Source organism: Geotrypetes seraphini, chromosome 4 (assembly GCF_902459505.1).
Source record: "Geotrypetes seraphini chromosome 4, aGeoSer1.1, whole genome shotgun sequence".
In the NCBI taxonomy this organism is placed as follows: Eukaryota; Metazoa; Chordata; class Amphibia; order Gymnophiona; family Dermophiidae; genus Geotrypetes; species Geotrypetes seraphini.
In genome coordinates, this window is record NC_047087.1 from 105,998,406 (window position 1) to 106,014,737 (window position 16,332).

A 16,332-nucleotide genomic window follows, 5' to 3' on the forward strand; every position below is an offset into this window, starting at 1 on the left:
GTGTATTATCTTTGGGGGCAGGAGGTTTTACAATTTTTTGCTGCAGAGGGGGCCTGTATGCTCTTTCTTAACACTTCCTGGTAGTATGGTTTCCATGTGCTTCGGTGGATGGACCATGTCGGGTGGGGGTGTCGAGGGTGGTCAGGAGGGGGATTGGAGATTATGTGCCTGGATGGGGATTATATGCTATGAGTGGCTGTCTGAGTGTGTATTGTGGGATTTTCGGGGTAATCTGGAGAGTACGGATAGCCTGGATAGGCAACTTCATTTTGGGGTTTTATGGTTTATACTTATTTATCTTACAATGTACTTGGATTGAATACTCCACAAAAGCGGAGTTGGGTCGCTTGAAAGTGGCAGTGAGGTTTATTCAGGAAACGTACTTTCAATCTAAATTTGAGAAGTTACTCTCGCATAAGTGTTATCCTCATGTTTTTATTTCCTCCACTAGGATCCTCAAAAAGACCCAAGGGGTGGGTATTTTTATCCACAAGAATGTACAATTCACTCTGAAAGAGGCAATTCAGGATGCAGAGGGGTGGTACATCTTAGTCAAGGGGAAGCTGGATGGCTGATTGTATAGCTTGCTGAACGTTTACGCACCCAATACTGGTCAGGGGGCCTTTTTTACACTTTTGGGGCGTTTATTGTTGGATCATGCGGAGGGCATGGTCCTGATTGGGGGGGCATTTCAACCTCACCTCAGTGTTCTCCCCAGAAATTTTTTCCAGCCGGTGGCATGAAAAAGTAGCTGGGCGGGGTGGGGAAATTTGGTAGTGGGGAAAATTAAGGGCTCCTTTTACAAAGGTGCATTAGAGCCTTAACGCGCGGAATAGCGTGTGCTAAAATGCCCCGTGTGCTAGCCGCTACCGCCTCCTCTTGAGCAGGTGGTAGTTTTACAGATAGCACGCGCTAAAAACGCTAGCGTACCTTTGTAAAATGAGCCCTAAATGTGTACTATTTTTATTAGTTAATTATTGTTTTCCAATGCTCAATATGACTTCCTTTTTTAAGGTTTGACACTTGTTCCAAAATATTTTTACTAAATTTAAGAAGTATCCAATTCTAGAAGTGAATAGATATGCGCCCTCTTTCAAATGGTATAGAGGTTTAAAAAAGGGAAATGCATTAATGAAGTCATTGGGTTCAATCTAGCCATTTATTTCTGCATGAATTTAACCAACTAAGAAAAAAAAAGATAAATATAGCTCATCCAAGTCATACAAGAAACGGCTTTACAGCACCTCTAATAATGTTTTGATCACTAGGTTCCTTCCTGAGGTCTCACTGAGGATATGAAATAGATGCAATCCCCACTTCCAGACCTCTTCCACATAATTTATGGAGAGGTGTTACTGAGCCTTGAAGGGGACCTGTGTGATTGCACTACAGCAAAATAATAAAGTAGCAGATTAAGATCAGCTAGGGCAAAACAGTTTAGGTAAAAATGCAGGTAATAATTAGCAATGTATTAAAAATATTTTATTTTTATTTGCTTATAATGTCATTTGAAATCTGCTTGATGTTAATACAACTTTAATTTAATTCTTTATAGTGGGTATGTTTGTGGTGGTAGTAGGGGGACAACGCCTACGTCAACAATAAAATAAGAATAGGGTCATTAAATCCTGTGGCGTACCTAGTATATATGACAGCCAGTGCTGATCATTTTTTTTAAACCCTTCTCTATATAAAAAATATATTTTTTGTAATAATCCATAGGTCACACAACAAGGGTGCACCTAGGAAAAGGCAGCATCTTAAACACTGCAGTGAGCACTAGAACACCAACACACGCATTGTAAAACTAAAGCCAGATCCTGCAAAGTCAATTGATCTTGTACAGTCATTGCTAACAGAAAGCCATGTCCTTTTTATACACACAGAACACAGATACACCCTCGCCCAATATGGAATAATCACAAACTAAAAATAGAAGTATGTAGACAAAAGTTAAACTGAACCAAGAAACAAGACTGCATACAATGCAATACCACAGAAACAGTGACACATGTCCCCTATTACTGTGCAAAATATAAAGACAGTAGATGTAAATTTGAAAAAACTGATATCAAGTTTCAAGTTTATTAAAAATTTTTTATACCGCTTATTCAAATTTCTAAGCGGTGTACAGTAATAATAAAAAGTAATCTTTAAAAGAAATAAAACCAATTAGTGTTAAAATATTGTACAATACAGTATCAAGTTAGTAGGCTTAAACATAAACACATAAACTAACTGGACACAAATGGGAAAGTAGGACTGAACTACAATAATTTAAGATAAAGCACACTTAGGGATAAAACAACAGGTAGGGAAAGGGAATGTAGTTAGTTAGCCCTAAAAAGGACAATTTTATCCAAAAGCATCCTCAAATAAAAATGTTTTGAGTTTTGCTTTAAACTGTTTTATCAAGGTTTCCATACTTAAGTGACTGGGCAATCAATTCCATAGGGTGGGTGCAGTGACAGCGAAATTATTAGATCTCAACGTATTAATTATTTTCAGAGACGGTACAACTAAAAGGTTTTGTGATATGGAACGAAGAGATTTAGCGGGGTGATAAGGAGTAAGCAGTCTATCAATGAATTCTGGATGGCTGTGTGAACGAGTAGTAAATGTTAATAGTAGAATTTTATAACTGATTCTGTGTTCGAAAGGCAGCCAATGAGCATCGATTAGAAATAAGAAAATATCATTTTATTGGACTAATCTATTTTTCAATTAGCTTTCAGAGGCCAAATCTTTCTTCTAGTCTAGGTCTAGTATCGCCTGGTCCCTGGTTGGCTCCAATACCATTTGCTTGAAACATGCACCCTTTATGGAGGTTAAAATTATTTTGCTACTACATGTAGTCGCGGAGAGTGTGCTCCAATCTGCATCAGGCATGTTGAAGTCTCCTAGCATTACTGTGTCCCCGCGCAGTGTGATGTTCTCTGTGTCCTCTATTAAATCCATTTCTTGGTCTTCCTGTTGCCTGGGAGGTCTGTATATCACACCAAGGTATAGGCATTTTTCAAACCCTCTGGCTAGGTTCACCAAGAGGGATTCCCCGGTGTATCTAACATCTGTGATTCTGGTAGTTTTGATGCTTTCCTTAGTGTACAGTGCTACCCCTCCTCCTGATTTACCCTCTCTGTCGCAACAAAGCAAGTTGTAGCCTGGTATTACCATATCCCACCCATGCGAGTCCGTGAACCAGGTTTCGGATATCGCTATCACGTCCAAATCGGTGTTTATTATTTCAGTCTCCAATTCTAGAATTTTATTGCCCAAGCTGTGTGCATTAACATACATAGCCCTCCATATCTGTGAAGAGATTCCCTTATTTGATTGTTTATCTCTTAAATTATCATTGATAATATTCCCCGACTTATCGTGGATATCATTTGTACCTACTTTAGACCCAGAAGTGTGGGTGTGACCTGCCTCCTCAGGGTGGTTTCTTACTGCTCTGGGATATAAGTATGTACCCTCCCCCAACTTACCTAGTTTAAAGCCCTATGGAGTAGGCGGGCTAGTCGATGTCCAAATACATTCTTACCTCTCCTGGTTAGGTGGAGTCCGTCTGGTCCTTGTAGTCCCTGGAGCGTCTCACCGTGGTCTAGGAATCCAAAGTTCATCTCTATGCACCATTCGCGGAGCCATTCGTTGGTCTGTTGGATACGCTTTTCTCTAGCTCTGCCTTTGTTTCTTACTGGGAGAATGGATGAGAAGACCACCTGTGCTCCTATCTGCTTCAATTTCTTTCCCAGTGCTCCAAAGTCTCTGGGAATGTTCTCCATGGTACTCCTAGCAGTGTCGTTTGTGCCTACATGGATAAGAAACATAGGAAAATGATCGTTAGGTTTTAGAAGTTTGTCTAAGCTGGTGGTGATATCCTGGATCCTGGCTCCAGGGAGACAGAAGACCTCTCTTGACTGCAAGTTAGGCCTGCAAATTGGTCCCTCGGTGCCCCTTAGCATGGAGTCTCCAATGACTACCACTCTCCGTTCCTTCCGGGGGGGGCCGGTCTGCGAGCCCAGAGTTCGAAGTTGTGAGCTGGGTATCCTCCTGAGCCCCTTCTCTTGTTCAAAATATTTTTTTTATTGATTTCATAGTTTTAAAATAGAAAATATACAACAAAGGCTTCCGAGGAAGCCTAACAAGAAAAACCAAGTGACAGCTCCCTTCAGTACATCATATCACAATAAGAAATATTATCGATACTCAAGGATAGAAGCAACAAATAATAATGAGAAAACTAACACAGTCTTCTGGTCATAGTACATTGCAAGATAAATACATAAATAGGATGGCAGGGCCATGAATTATGTATAGTATCATAATGTAGTCTAGTATGTAAAGCCATAGAGAATACAAAAGCTTAATAGAATCTGGCATTATAAATGGAGAGAGGGTCATATTGATTCCTGAGATACATCAGAAAAGGAACACCAATGAAAAGTGTGAAAGATTAAAACAAATTGATGAGTGATGTTATATCAATAAATGATCTCATAAGCATTATTTCAAAGGTCTTGAGTAGAATGGTCTATTAGTATAGACCATGTATTATCATAAGTGGATAGTGACTTAGAGCGTTCTGCCATATGTTTCTCGTATTTAGCATGTAGGCATACTGAATTCCACCAATGAGTGAGGCTGAGGTTAGAGAAGTCTTTCCAATTTTGTAAAATTAATTGAAGAGCTATGAATAACAAAAGGGTCAAAAGACGATCATGATACAAAGATAAAGGTGAGAACAGTGCCGAGGATCCCAGAAGTAAGACATCCAATGTGAAGGGGTCATTAATAATAAAAAGTTTGGTAATCACATTCCAGATAGAGGACCAAAAAATCTGTAAATGGGGACAATCAAATAACATATGTCGTAGGGAGCCTTCGGAGGATTTACAGGTCCAACAGGAGCTATCCGTGGATCTCTTAATTTTAGCTGTTTTGGACGGAGTCCAGAAGGCTCGATGATACAGAAAAATCGCAGTTTGTCTATGGGAGGCTGAGTGGAGCGATTTAAAAATCCTAATCCACAGTTCCGTCCACATACGATCAGTTAACGGAGATTGCAACACCAAATCCCACTTAGTCAGGGAAGCCGAAATTGCAGGGAAACATTTTGAATGTATATATTTATACCAATTAGATGATTGTCCATGGGATGCAGAGAAGGAAAGAGCCATAGAGTGTAGGTCTGAAGTGGTATGAAGAGAAGTTGGAGAAGGATACCTCGCAGAAAGGCAATGGTGGAGTTGAATCCAATTGAAATATTGAGAGGGAGAGATGTTATATTTGGCCATGATATCTGAAAAAGTAATCCATTTGTCATTAGTCAAAAGATGGGAAATATGCCAAATTCCTCGCTGCCAAGTTTTCCAAACCATCACCGCGTTGCCTATCTTGAGTTTGGGGTTATGCCAGATAGGTGCAGATACTGAATCAGCCAATTTCATATTTGAAAGGGAGTCAATATAATTGATCGCCTGCCAAGTACTTAATATAATCGGGTTTTGTTTTGCCAATTGAGGAAGAGGAATGGCAGGAGCATGATGCAATATATAAGAATCAACTAAAGAGAGTTCCAAAGGTAACCACGTAGGATTTACACGCATAGACTCAACATTCAGCCATAAGGAGCCCTGAGACATCAAAAATGCATGGTGATATTCGCGAAAGCTAGGAAAATTGACTCCTCCCTGCTCCTTAGAACATTTCAGTTTACGGAGTGCAATCCGAGGCTGTTTGCATTGCCATAAAAAGGAAGTGAGTAAGTGTTCAATACGAGAATAAATTGAGTGAGGGAAGAGAAAGGGAAGCATACTAAGGATGTAATTGATTTTCGGAGTGATCATCATACGTATTGTAGATAGTCTACCCCACCAGGAGAGATTAAGGGGGGGGACCATCTGGAAGTGCAGGAGCGAATAATAGAGAAGATATAGTCAGAGTTAAGTCGTGAGGTGGAGTCGAGAGAGGGCCCAAAATACAATCCAAGATATTTGATCTTAGAAGGGGACCATATGAAACCATATTGGGAAGAATCAGATTGAATATCTATACAGTTTAAAGGTAAAAGTTCAGATTTATTGATGTTTAATTTGTATCCAGAAATCGCCGAATAGCGATTAATTTGTTCAAGGATAAAGATAATAGATTCTGGATGAACATAAAGAAGAACATCGTCGGCATATGCCGAGAGTTTAACTGAAAAATCATTGTAATGAAAGCCAACAATTCGAGAATCATTCAGGGAGATAGGGGGCAACCCTGTCTCGTGCCACGGGATGGAGAGAAGGGTTGGGAAAGAAGTCCATTTATCATAATTCGTGTCGTGGGATGAGAGTAGAGAACTTTAATCATAGATAAGAAGGGATCAGGAAAACCATACCAACGTAGAATATAAAATAGGAAGGGCCATTCTAGACGATCAAAGGCTTTTTCGGCATCAAGAGCCATGATTACCAGTCTATCTGCGTGAGAAGATGAGTGATGGATAATGTGAGACAAGAGTCGGGTATTATTAGAAGAGTAACGATTATTTAGAAAACCAGATTGGTCCGAGGAAATGAGCAGTGGAAGTACGGTTTGAAGCCGAGAAGCAAGGATCTTAGCGAAAATTTTTGCGTCTACATTGATTAATGAGATGGGATGGTAATTTTTGACCTCTTGAGGGTCCTTACCCGGTTTAGGAAAGACAATGAGATTAGCTTCTGTAAAGGAGCCTGTGGAATGACCTTGATTGCATAAGAAGTGAAAGAAAGGAAGCAAATGTGGAAGTAAAATTGGTAGAAAGGCTTTGTAAAATTCTATTGTAAGGCCATCCGGGCCTGGAGATTTGTTCGGAGCCATGGAGTTAATGGCATCCGTGATTTCCTGGGAAGTGAAGGCAGAAGAAAGTGAGAGAGAATCCGTAGGAGAAAGAGTGGGGTGCGGGAAAGATAAGAAGGAATTGAGATTAGCTTCAGAGGAGGTGATTTCTGAAGAATAAAGATCTTGATAGAAATTATGGAAGGCGGATGAGATGATTGAAGGATCTGTAGTAAGTATTCCTGCGGGGTCTTTAATGGATGATATGGTAGTTTTATCCTGGGATTTTTTCAAATAATTCGCAAGCAGATGTCCAGGTTTGTTATTTTCTGCGTAGTACGAAGCCGCTTGGACGAAGACTGAATTGGCAGCAGATGAACTCAATAAAGAGTTGTATTGGATTCTAAGGTTACGAAGAGTAGTCAGGGCTGTAATATCAGTAATGTCTGAAATATGGGTAGCTTCCGCTTCACGTATGCGAGATTCAAGGTCTCGTAGGGTTTGTTTTCTAGAGGAGTGGAGTCTAGCAGTAAATTGAATTATTGTCCCACGTATGAAAGCTTTGAAGGCATCCCAGGTGTTGATCCAATTGGACTGAGTGGGGATGTTAAAATGAAAAAATTCTTGGATGGCCGCAGTAATACTTTCAGAGAATTGGTTTTCAGCAAAGAGTGAAGAGTTGAACCGCCATTGCCTACTGCGAGGTGTAAGAGAAAAGTAAGAGCAAGTCAGGGAAATAGCTGTATGATCAGAAATTGTGATAGAGTGAATATCAGAGGTGGTGATGTGAGGTAAGATAGAAGAAGAGGCAAGAAAGTAATCAATCCTGGAGTAAGTCGAGTGTGGTGCTGAAAAGAACGTAAATTGATCAAGGGCGGTATGCTGCAATCTCCAGGGATCTTCTATGTTTCTATGTCTATGTTTCTATGTTTCTGTTAAGTGAAGCTGGGATATAATATCATGCAATGCATACCATGATTTTGGTTTCTTGTAAGAGGCATGTGATTTCCTGTCCTTGGAAGGATCTAAAATAAGATTAAAATCACCTCCAATAATAATAGGGGTGTCAGGATCCTGTAAGATATGATTGGCCAAATTATGAAAAAATTCAGGAGAATCTAAATTTGGTGCATATATATTTAAAATGCGTAATGTGCGATTGGATATAGAAAGTTTGGCACTAACCCATCTACCATAAGTATCATGAGAGCTAGATAAAATAGAGATGGATGGATGATGTTTAATTAGGGTAATTACACCATTTTTTCCATTCAGAGCAGGGGAAAACAATGGCGCACAAAAGCCTTGTTTAAGAAATTTACTTGAGCTAGATTCATTGAGATGAGTTTCCTGAAGCAGAATAATATCTGATTTAAGATCATCAATATAAGACAATAATTTCCGCTTTTTAATCACATTATTTAGACCTTTGATATTTAAAGATGTTATTGATAATGACATTGAAAGCATGGATATATGATATTTAGCATGGTTGAGATACCTAAATAAGCCAGACAAAATTTGGTGTGGGACTTATAAGCTGTAAATACAACTATGGCAAAAAAAGCAGAAGCTGTATGCATCTTATAACAAAAATGAAAAATCAACAAAAGGATTATAGTAGAGGAGTAAGAGTTGTACCTGAAAGGAGAAAGAGCCCACTGTAATAAAACAGCAAGCAAAAAACTTTGGGTGGCCGAGGAGGGGACAGATAGCCGAGTGAACAAAACAAACTCAGCAACCATTTGATCAGTGTATTGCAAAAAGTAGCTCTAGCTGCATGCACAATTAACTAAAGTAAACAACAGGTCAAAAAGTTTAAGTGCTGTGTTTATAATGAATGAACTATGCCAACAATGGCAATCCACAGCAACCACTAAAACAAGTGAATCATCAGAATAAAGAGGCACATTCAATGTCAGTCAGCCATGAATGCCTGCTGTGGAAGTAACATTAATGAAAGAAACTAAAAACAATATATAATGATTATAGAGTTCAGGAGGATAAATAAATGGAAAGAGAGGCATAATAATACAGAAAGATGAACTACTCAGGCAGTCAGTGTGTCCCACTAAGGACATTAGCACTCTGATCTAGTATAATTGACATCAGATAGCAAAACCTATGATGTCATAGGATAATACAAGTAAGGAAATTCATAAAATAAATAAAAGATTAAAATCCGTGGCACAGTAATTGAGTCATGTGTGAAAAAATTGCAGAAGACCAAACCTATGTAGTAAACATTCATCATCTAAGTTTCTGGACATTTAAAAGTGTAAATTTAAAGCCACTGTACTTTCATTATGCTTACCAATTAACATCCGCACCAACGAGAAGAAAAATAGTGAGAGGTTCAAAGGGTTTTAGCAGGTAGAGTGAGCATAATAGTCCAGTAACATAATATAATATAAAAAAAAAAACAAAAAAAACACAAAATGGCTGAGGTGCATGGTCTTGCAGTGCAGAGTCACATGTCTGTAAAAAGAAGAGAGTAACGAACATGCCTAGAGGTCCTGCGATGCAGTGGAAAGGTAAAAGGGTAGTAAAAATGAAAAATAAATTAGAGAAGGAGTCATTCAAGCGATATATAGTAAAAGAGAGAGAAATAATCATGGAAATAACAATTGTAGAGTTAGAATAACATGTAGAAAGAGTCAGTTTCAGAGGCAGCATGGCAGATGAGCATCAGGCACAGAGGGAAACAGGCTCACACAGAGTCAATCGGGGTTGGTGAAGTCTCTTCGATGTAAGTAGCCAGAAGCTCCGGGTCAGTGAAGTCTTTTGTTTGATTTAGGTAAGTTACCCTCATTCTTACTGGGTAGAAAAGACCGTAGCGGGCTCCCATCTTTTTTAGTTGTGGTCTGAATGCAAGCAGTTGTTGTCGTGCTTTAATAGTGTTCTTGTGCAGATCTGGGAGGAAAAGGATCTTATTTCCCTCGTGGGTCACAGGCGCTAGTGATCGGGCATTTTGCTGAATTTCTAGGACCTGCGGGTAGCTGAGGATCCGAAGCACTATGGGTCGTGGCCGGCGATCATGTGGCAACCTGGAGGATGGAGAGCAGTGAGCACGTTCAATTTCAAAATCATGCTTAAAGTGCAGATCTAGTATTTTGGGGATGAAGGACTCCAAGAACGCCACCATATTATTGCCTTCCTGCCCCTCCGGGACCCCCAAAAGATGCAGGTTATTCTGGCGGGAACGATTACTGGCGTCCTCCATTTCTTTTTCCAGGGCCAGCGTGCGTTTCACGTGGCCCTGTAATGCCTTAACATTGGCATCTGTGGTTGCTGATTTTATTTCCAGATCAGCTATTTTCACTTTGAAGGTGGTCAGTTCAGTTTGGATTGAAGATAAGTCATCTTTAAGCTCAGAGATGGCATCCTTGGTCTCAGTCATCAGATCCTGGACTGTTTTGATTGCATTCCACAAATCAGACATGGAGGGAGCCTCAGGGCCATCCTGTGTCACCAATTTAGAGTCCTTTGCGGGAGAGGGAGGGTCGGGCTTGTGCCTTTTGCCCTTAGTAGCTGTAGCCATCGTTTATAGTGTGGATGGAGCTGGATGGAGGGGTCTAACACCAGTGCAGTGCAGCCAGAGAGTAAAAAGATGGTGAAGGTTGCTGGAGCCTGCTGTTCAGACGACCATCTTTGTCGGGCTCAACAGCGCCCCTCTCCTGAGCCCCTTCTGCTATTTCCTCGGAGGTTCCTTCTTGTAAGATCTGAAATCTATTGTTGAGAGTGAGTTGAGGTATTGTTATAGAAGTAACCTGTTGGAGAGAAAAAGAAGAAGAAGAAAGTGAGAATGAGGAAGGTTTTCTTTGCTTGCCCGTAGAGGAGGTTACCAGTTGCCAAGGGCCGGCATCTCCAATAATCTCCTGTACTCCATTTGTTGTATTTAGGGCTGTAGGGCCTATGGTGGATGGAGAGATTGAGAGAAGGGGGCAGATGATGGAAGTGGGGAGAAGGAGAAGAGAGCAGATGATGGAAGTGGAGAGAAGGGGGAGAGAGAAGAGGGCAGATGATGGAAGTGGAGAGAAGGGGGAGAGAGAAGAGGGCAGATGATGGAAGTGGGGAGAAGGAGGAGAGAGAAGAGGGCAGATGATGGAAGTTGGGAGAAGGGGAGAGAGAAGAGGGCAGATGATGGAGTGGGGAGAAGGGGCAGATGATGGAGTGGGGAGAAGGGGCAGATGATGGAAGTGGGGTGAAGGGGCAGATGATGGAAGTGGGGAGAGAGAAGAGGGCAGATGATGGAAGTGGGGAGAAGGAGAAGAGAGAAGAGAGTAGATGATGGAAGTGGAGAGAAGGGGGAGAGAGAAGAGGGCAGATGATGTAAGTGGAGAGAAGGGGGAGAGAAAAGAGGGCAGATGATGGAAGTGGGGAGAAGGAGGAGAGAGAAGAGGGCAGATGATGGAAGTGGGGAGAGGGGGAGAGAGAAGAGGGCAGATGATGGAAGTGGGGAGAGAGAAGAGGGCAGATGATGGAAGTGGGGAGAAGGGGCAGATGATGGAAGTGGGGAGAGAGAAGAGGGCAGATGATGGAAGTGGGGAGAAGGGGCAGATGATGGAAGTGGGGAGAGAGAAGAGGGCAGATGATGGAAGTGGGGAGAAGGGAGAGCAAATGCTGAATGGAAGTGGAGAAAGAACACATACTGGATGGAAGGAGGGATAAAGAAAAAGGGCATATGCTGGATGGGGGAAGAAGATAGAATTAGTGAGATAGTGGAGGGGTGAAGGAAAGGGGTGGCATGCTGTGGGAAGACACAGTGAAAAGAGGGAAACTGAGGACTGCATAGTAAGAAAGAATTTAATTTAGACAGAGGCAGAAAATAAAGAATGAAGACCAGTTTCCATAAGAACATAAGCATTGCCATACTGGAACAGACTGAAGGTCTATCAAGCCCAGTGACCAATCCACGTCACAAGTACCTAATAAGATCCCAAAGGAGTTCTTCCCAGAATTACCCTGGAACAACTGAAACTCTTTCCAAAAATAGTGAATATTGTTTGTATGTACTTTTGAACTTTTGTAAGAATAGAGTGACTCTGTATTCTGCTATCAAATAATTTGGTATCTCATATTCAAGTTTGTGCTATTCTATGGATTCAGGATGACAAATGTTCAATCTAATGGTAACAAAGATAGTTGAGTGGATGCAGCATTGATACACAGATAATTCAGCTTTGAGCCTCTTATCTTGCAAGATGTATATGCTTTCTTAGAGTGATATAGTCAGGTGTGGAGGGCATTAAGAAGAAAAATTCCATTTTGTGGAAGGAATTTTTCAGAGGACCCTTGAAATCTAAAATGGAGGTTATCCTGGGGAGACTAAAAGAAAAAAAATGAAGGTAAGATGGCGTCTTGAGCAGGACGCTGAGAGGAGCACTCCCCCCTCGCAGGAGAAATTTTCCTTTTCAACTTTTTTAAAAAACGGCTTTTCTCATGCCTAAGAGAAGAGGGAAACCGAGGGGTATCCCTCCACCTATCTCGGGCTCCTCGACGCCGAGGCAGACTGTAATTACAGCGTTTACAGTCCCTCCTTCCATATCGGGCATTTCTGCTGCTGTGGAGCGGGAACTCCACAGCTTGGACAGCGAGATGTCTCTCTCGTTGAGCCCACGAGGACCGCATACCCCTCCCAAACCTGGAGAAACGTCGGTGCAGCAGAACTGGCAAGAGGGCTCCCCCGGTGTGTGGGGGGAGGCTCGTTCTTCACCCGAGATGAACCTGGAAGTGAAAGCAACTACGCTGACTCCGTTGTTGGAGACGCAGCGTTCAGGGGGAGAGGAGCCGTTGGGAGCCAGCGGTGGAGAGGTTGCAGGAGCCCAGAGTTCTTCTCTTGGTGCAGAAGCCATACCAAAGTCGGCTGATATCTCCCTCCTTGGACCGTTGGTGAGACCACAGGCTGTTACCCTGGATTCTATTTGGTCTGCGATTGAGAACCTTCACCTGGTATGCACCAACTTTGTTTCTATAACTCAAAATTCTACTTCCAGGATAAGTTCTTTAGAGACTATTACCCAGCAACATCAAGTGGACTTAAAAAATTTAGACAAAGTGACAACTGAGACTAAGAATTTAATTACTAAACAAACAACAGATAAAATGATGATTTTGAGGAAGATTGAAAACCTGGAAAACCAGCAGAAAAATTTGAATTTGAGGATTCTTAATTTTCCAGTTGCCAAGTTTATGCCACCTCAAGAACTGTTTAAGAACTTTATGTTGAATGTTTTAAATATACCAGAAACAAGTCTTCCCCCGATACAAAAAATTTACTATTTAAAACAAGTGCAGAAAGAAAAAGCTTTAGTAGATGAAAATGTTCAATTAGATGTTTCTGCTATTCTGCAGTCCTCTGGTATTGAAATTCAGGGAAGGGCAACACTGTTGGTCTCGTTGGTATTTCTTCAAGATAAAGAGATGTTGCTGAAATTATATTTTAATTTAAAGCAGATTACCTATTTGGGGGAAAGGGTATATATATTTCCTGATGTTTCGAGGTGGACGCAATCCAGGAGGAAAGAGTTTTTGTCTTATAGATCAAAGGTGATTGCTTTGGGGGCAGGTTTTCAGTTGAGATTTCCTTGTAAATGTTTTGTCTCCTATTAGGGGAGTAAATATATTTTCTTTGAACCTGCCCAATTAGGCTTTTTCCTTGAAGGTAAAGGAATCTCTATACAGTCCGAATGATACAGGTTATTTCATGCGGTATTTAATATTTTTTTTTGATAGGATAAGATCTAGCTGCTCTATTTCTTAATATTTTCATTTTTTTTTTTTTGTATATGTCCCCTTTCCCGAGGGGCTTTATTTTATCTTGTCTCCTCTCCTCAGGTTGTGGACTGTATTAAATGACTTATTATGGATGTTTAATTTTTAGTTCTTAGTTTGTGTTATGACTAAGAGAGTATTATATTTCAGTATTTACCTTTAAACATCTTTGTATATAGGATGTATTAAAATGATAAATAAATAATTAAAAAAAGGAAAAAAAATGGAGTATAAATGCAAAAGGCTTAAAAGATAAGATTACTTTAGTTTACAACAGCAACATTTATATATTACATGCATAGCCTGATACTAGGATTTTCTTTTCTCAGAGTTGCCTTTGGGAACTGTAATGGATTGGCAGTTGTGGATTTTATGCAGAAAACAATATTACTGAGCATGGGAACTTCAGATTTGTATGGTTCAACTGACCCTTACCAGCGTCAGCCCCGTTCTCCACGCAAGAGCAAACAGTTTACAGCAGGTAAAATATACTACAATACCCTTCATTTAAATTTTACCCCTTTCCTGCTTGCAGCTTGTTACAGTGCTTTTTTATTGCATGATAACTTGCCAGGACCAACTCAACAAATTTTGTGTAACTGCATGGGATGAAAGCTAACAAAATCAAGCTCCAGTTGAATCTCACAAATTTTTTTTTTACAAATATAATACAAACTTGACAACCTAGTGCTGTCCATTAGAATATTCTTCCCTCATATTGTAGATGTATAAAACTGCTAAGTGACATATTGTTTGGTTACAGAATTCTTCAGGCAATGAAGTAGGATTTAAGTTCATTATTGTAAGTAATAACTGACATCTGTCAAGTTTCATTCTTTCAGGATAAGTATAGAATTAAATTGGGTGATAAAGAGGTAGAATGCTTCCAAAAATCTTTATGAAATAGCAAGTGCTAGTTAAAGGTAACCTTGTAAAAATGCTTCTAGGAACTCTGGTTCCAATTTTAAAAAAAACAAAGCACTGGTTGATAACCTATGGCTACCTCCAGCATTACTAATCTATTCTTACAAAATTGTTTTTAATTTAACATTAAACGTTGTCTACAGTATATTGTACAAACATCAAAGTGAATTCTAGGATAGAATGAAATATGATTTATCAAAAGGTTCTCTTTTACTTTGTGCCTATAGGAAAAACAAATCAATATTTCCAGCAATACATTTAAATTATACTTTCTAATCCTGTTGGTCACAGTACAACACAAAAGTACATTTTTAAACATTATAATTAATTTTTTACATTTTCACATATTAACTGGATGATTTAATATTTAGAATTGACAGTGTAAAATTGATGCATTTCTGTTGGAATCTTTTTTTTTTTCAAAAATTTTTATTGGTTTTTTTGAAAAAGCAAATACAAAACATAAGAAATACAATTTTGAAAGGTACAATTCACAGTGAATAAGAGCATATCAAGAATAGCACACAAAATGTTTTATTTTGTTGTAAAGATCTCACTAAAGTGGATTTTCATACGTGGTGGAATTCACTCTGCCTGAATAGCAAATACGAAAAAGCTTTAGCTGAAAGATCTGGTGCCTTACATACTTACTGTTGGAATCCTAATAGAAGTTGAAGTAGCAGTGAAATTTTTTAAGACTTTAATTTAGTATTTCATGTTTAGAGAAAGACTGATGTTAAATCAGGACACTTAACCTCATTCACACTATCCCTCCTAATCCATCTTCATAATCAACTCATTCTAAACACTGTTTAAATAAATAAACTAACAGTATATGGAGCTGAAATATGAAACTACAGATGGTTATAGCCCTTCATCATGTTAAATTTTGATTACTTTAATATTACAAAATAGTATTTTAAGGATAGTGAGTTATTGATAACCACAATTATGATTGCACTGTCCTCATCAAACTATGCATAATTAAAATTATGTTAAGACCTCAACTGCTTTCTCATCATTCATGCATCACTTCTTTAGTTTTATATGATGATCTTTCTTTTGACATTATATCTATCTGTCTTCTGACCTGAGAAGCATCTGCAGGAATATCTTCACCTCTGGCTGTTTTAAATGCTGGTTATAAATATCACCTCCTTTCACTTTAGACTATTTTTCTCTTTCCTCTGCCTGCTGCTGCTGATGCTGCTGATGCTGGTGTACTGGCATGTTCCAAAAGACAACTTTTGCATGCGTGGCCTGTCTAACTTTTACCCAGATTTAACGAAACGGATCCGTACTTCTTATCAGAGTAAGTTTTCATAAAGGTTAAATACAAGCTTCCATGACAGTCATGATAAGCCTGCATTTGATCCACAAATCTGCATAGTAATGTGATTCTATGAACACATTCAACATGCATGCATATATTTTTGTTTAATTTTTGAAAAGAAATGCAATCTCTTTTGTGTCATTTCAAGAAATGTTTGTTGCACAAACATTGCAAGAAATATTTAATAATGAAGTAGCATGCCTGTTCTATTGCATCCATTATGTTCTGCATTCTTTTCAATATGTTCGTAACATGCTGTTGTCAACATTCTTTGTTTTGAAAGGGAGATATCTTGATAAATTAAAATACAAATAATTTGTAATGGTAACAAGAATGTCTTTTTACTTTGCTGTTTGTACTGAATAATGTGCAAGCAAAATCCTATTACCATATATACTCAAATATAAACTGAGATTTGGGGGCCAAAAAAATGGCCCCAAAATGGGGGTCTCAGTTTATATTCGGGTCAGAGCTGACCTGCCCCCCACCCCAAACCT

General features: G+C 39.5%; 1 protein-coding gene across 6 annotated transcripts in view; it reads left to right on the forward strand.

Annotated features, from left to right (window-relative positions):
* Positions 1-16,332, forward strand: part of STXBP5L (syntaxin binding protein 5 like) — an 815,959-nt gene that overhangs the window by 619,383 nt on the left and 180,244 nt on the right. For 4 of the 6 annotated variants that reach the window (XR_004539193.1, XM_033941651.1, XM_033941653.1 and 1 more), the window contains 2 exons: positions 13,908-14,059; positions 15,743-15,814. Coding sequence is in view for 5 of the 6 variants with exons in the window: in XM_033941651.1 (XP_033797542.1) it covers positions 13,908-14,059; positions 15,743-15,814 (224 nt within the window). In the remaining variant the exon portion in view is untranslated. The remainder of the gene's footprint in view (positions 1-13,907; positions 14,060-15,742; positions 15,815-16,332) is intronic. The other 2 variants (XM_033941652.1, XM_033941654.1) reach the window with 1 other exon arrangement.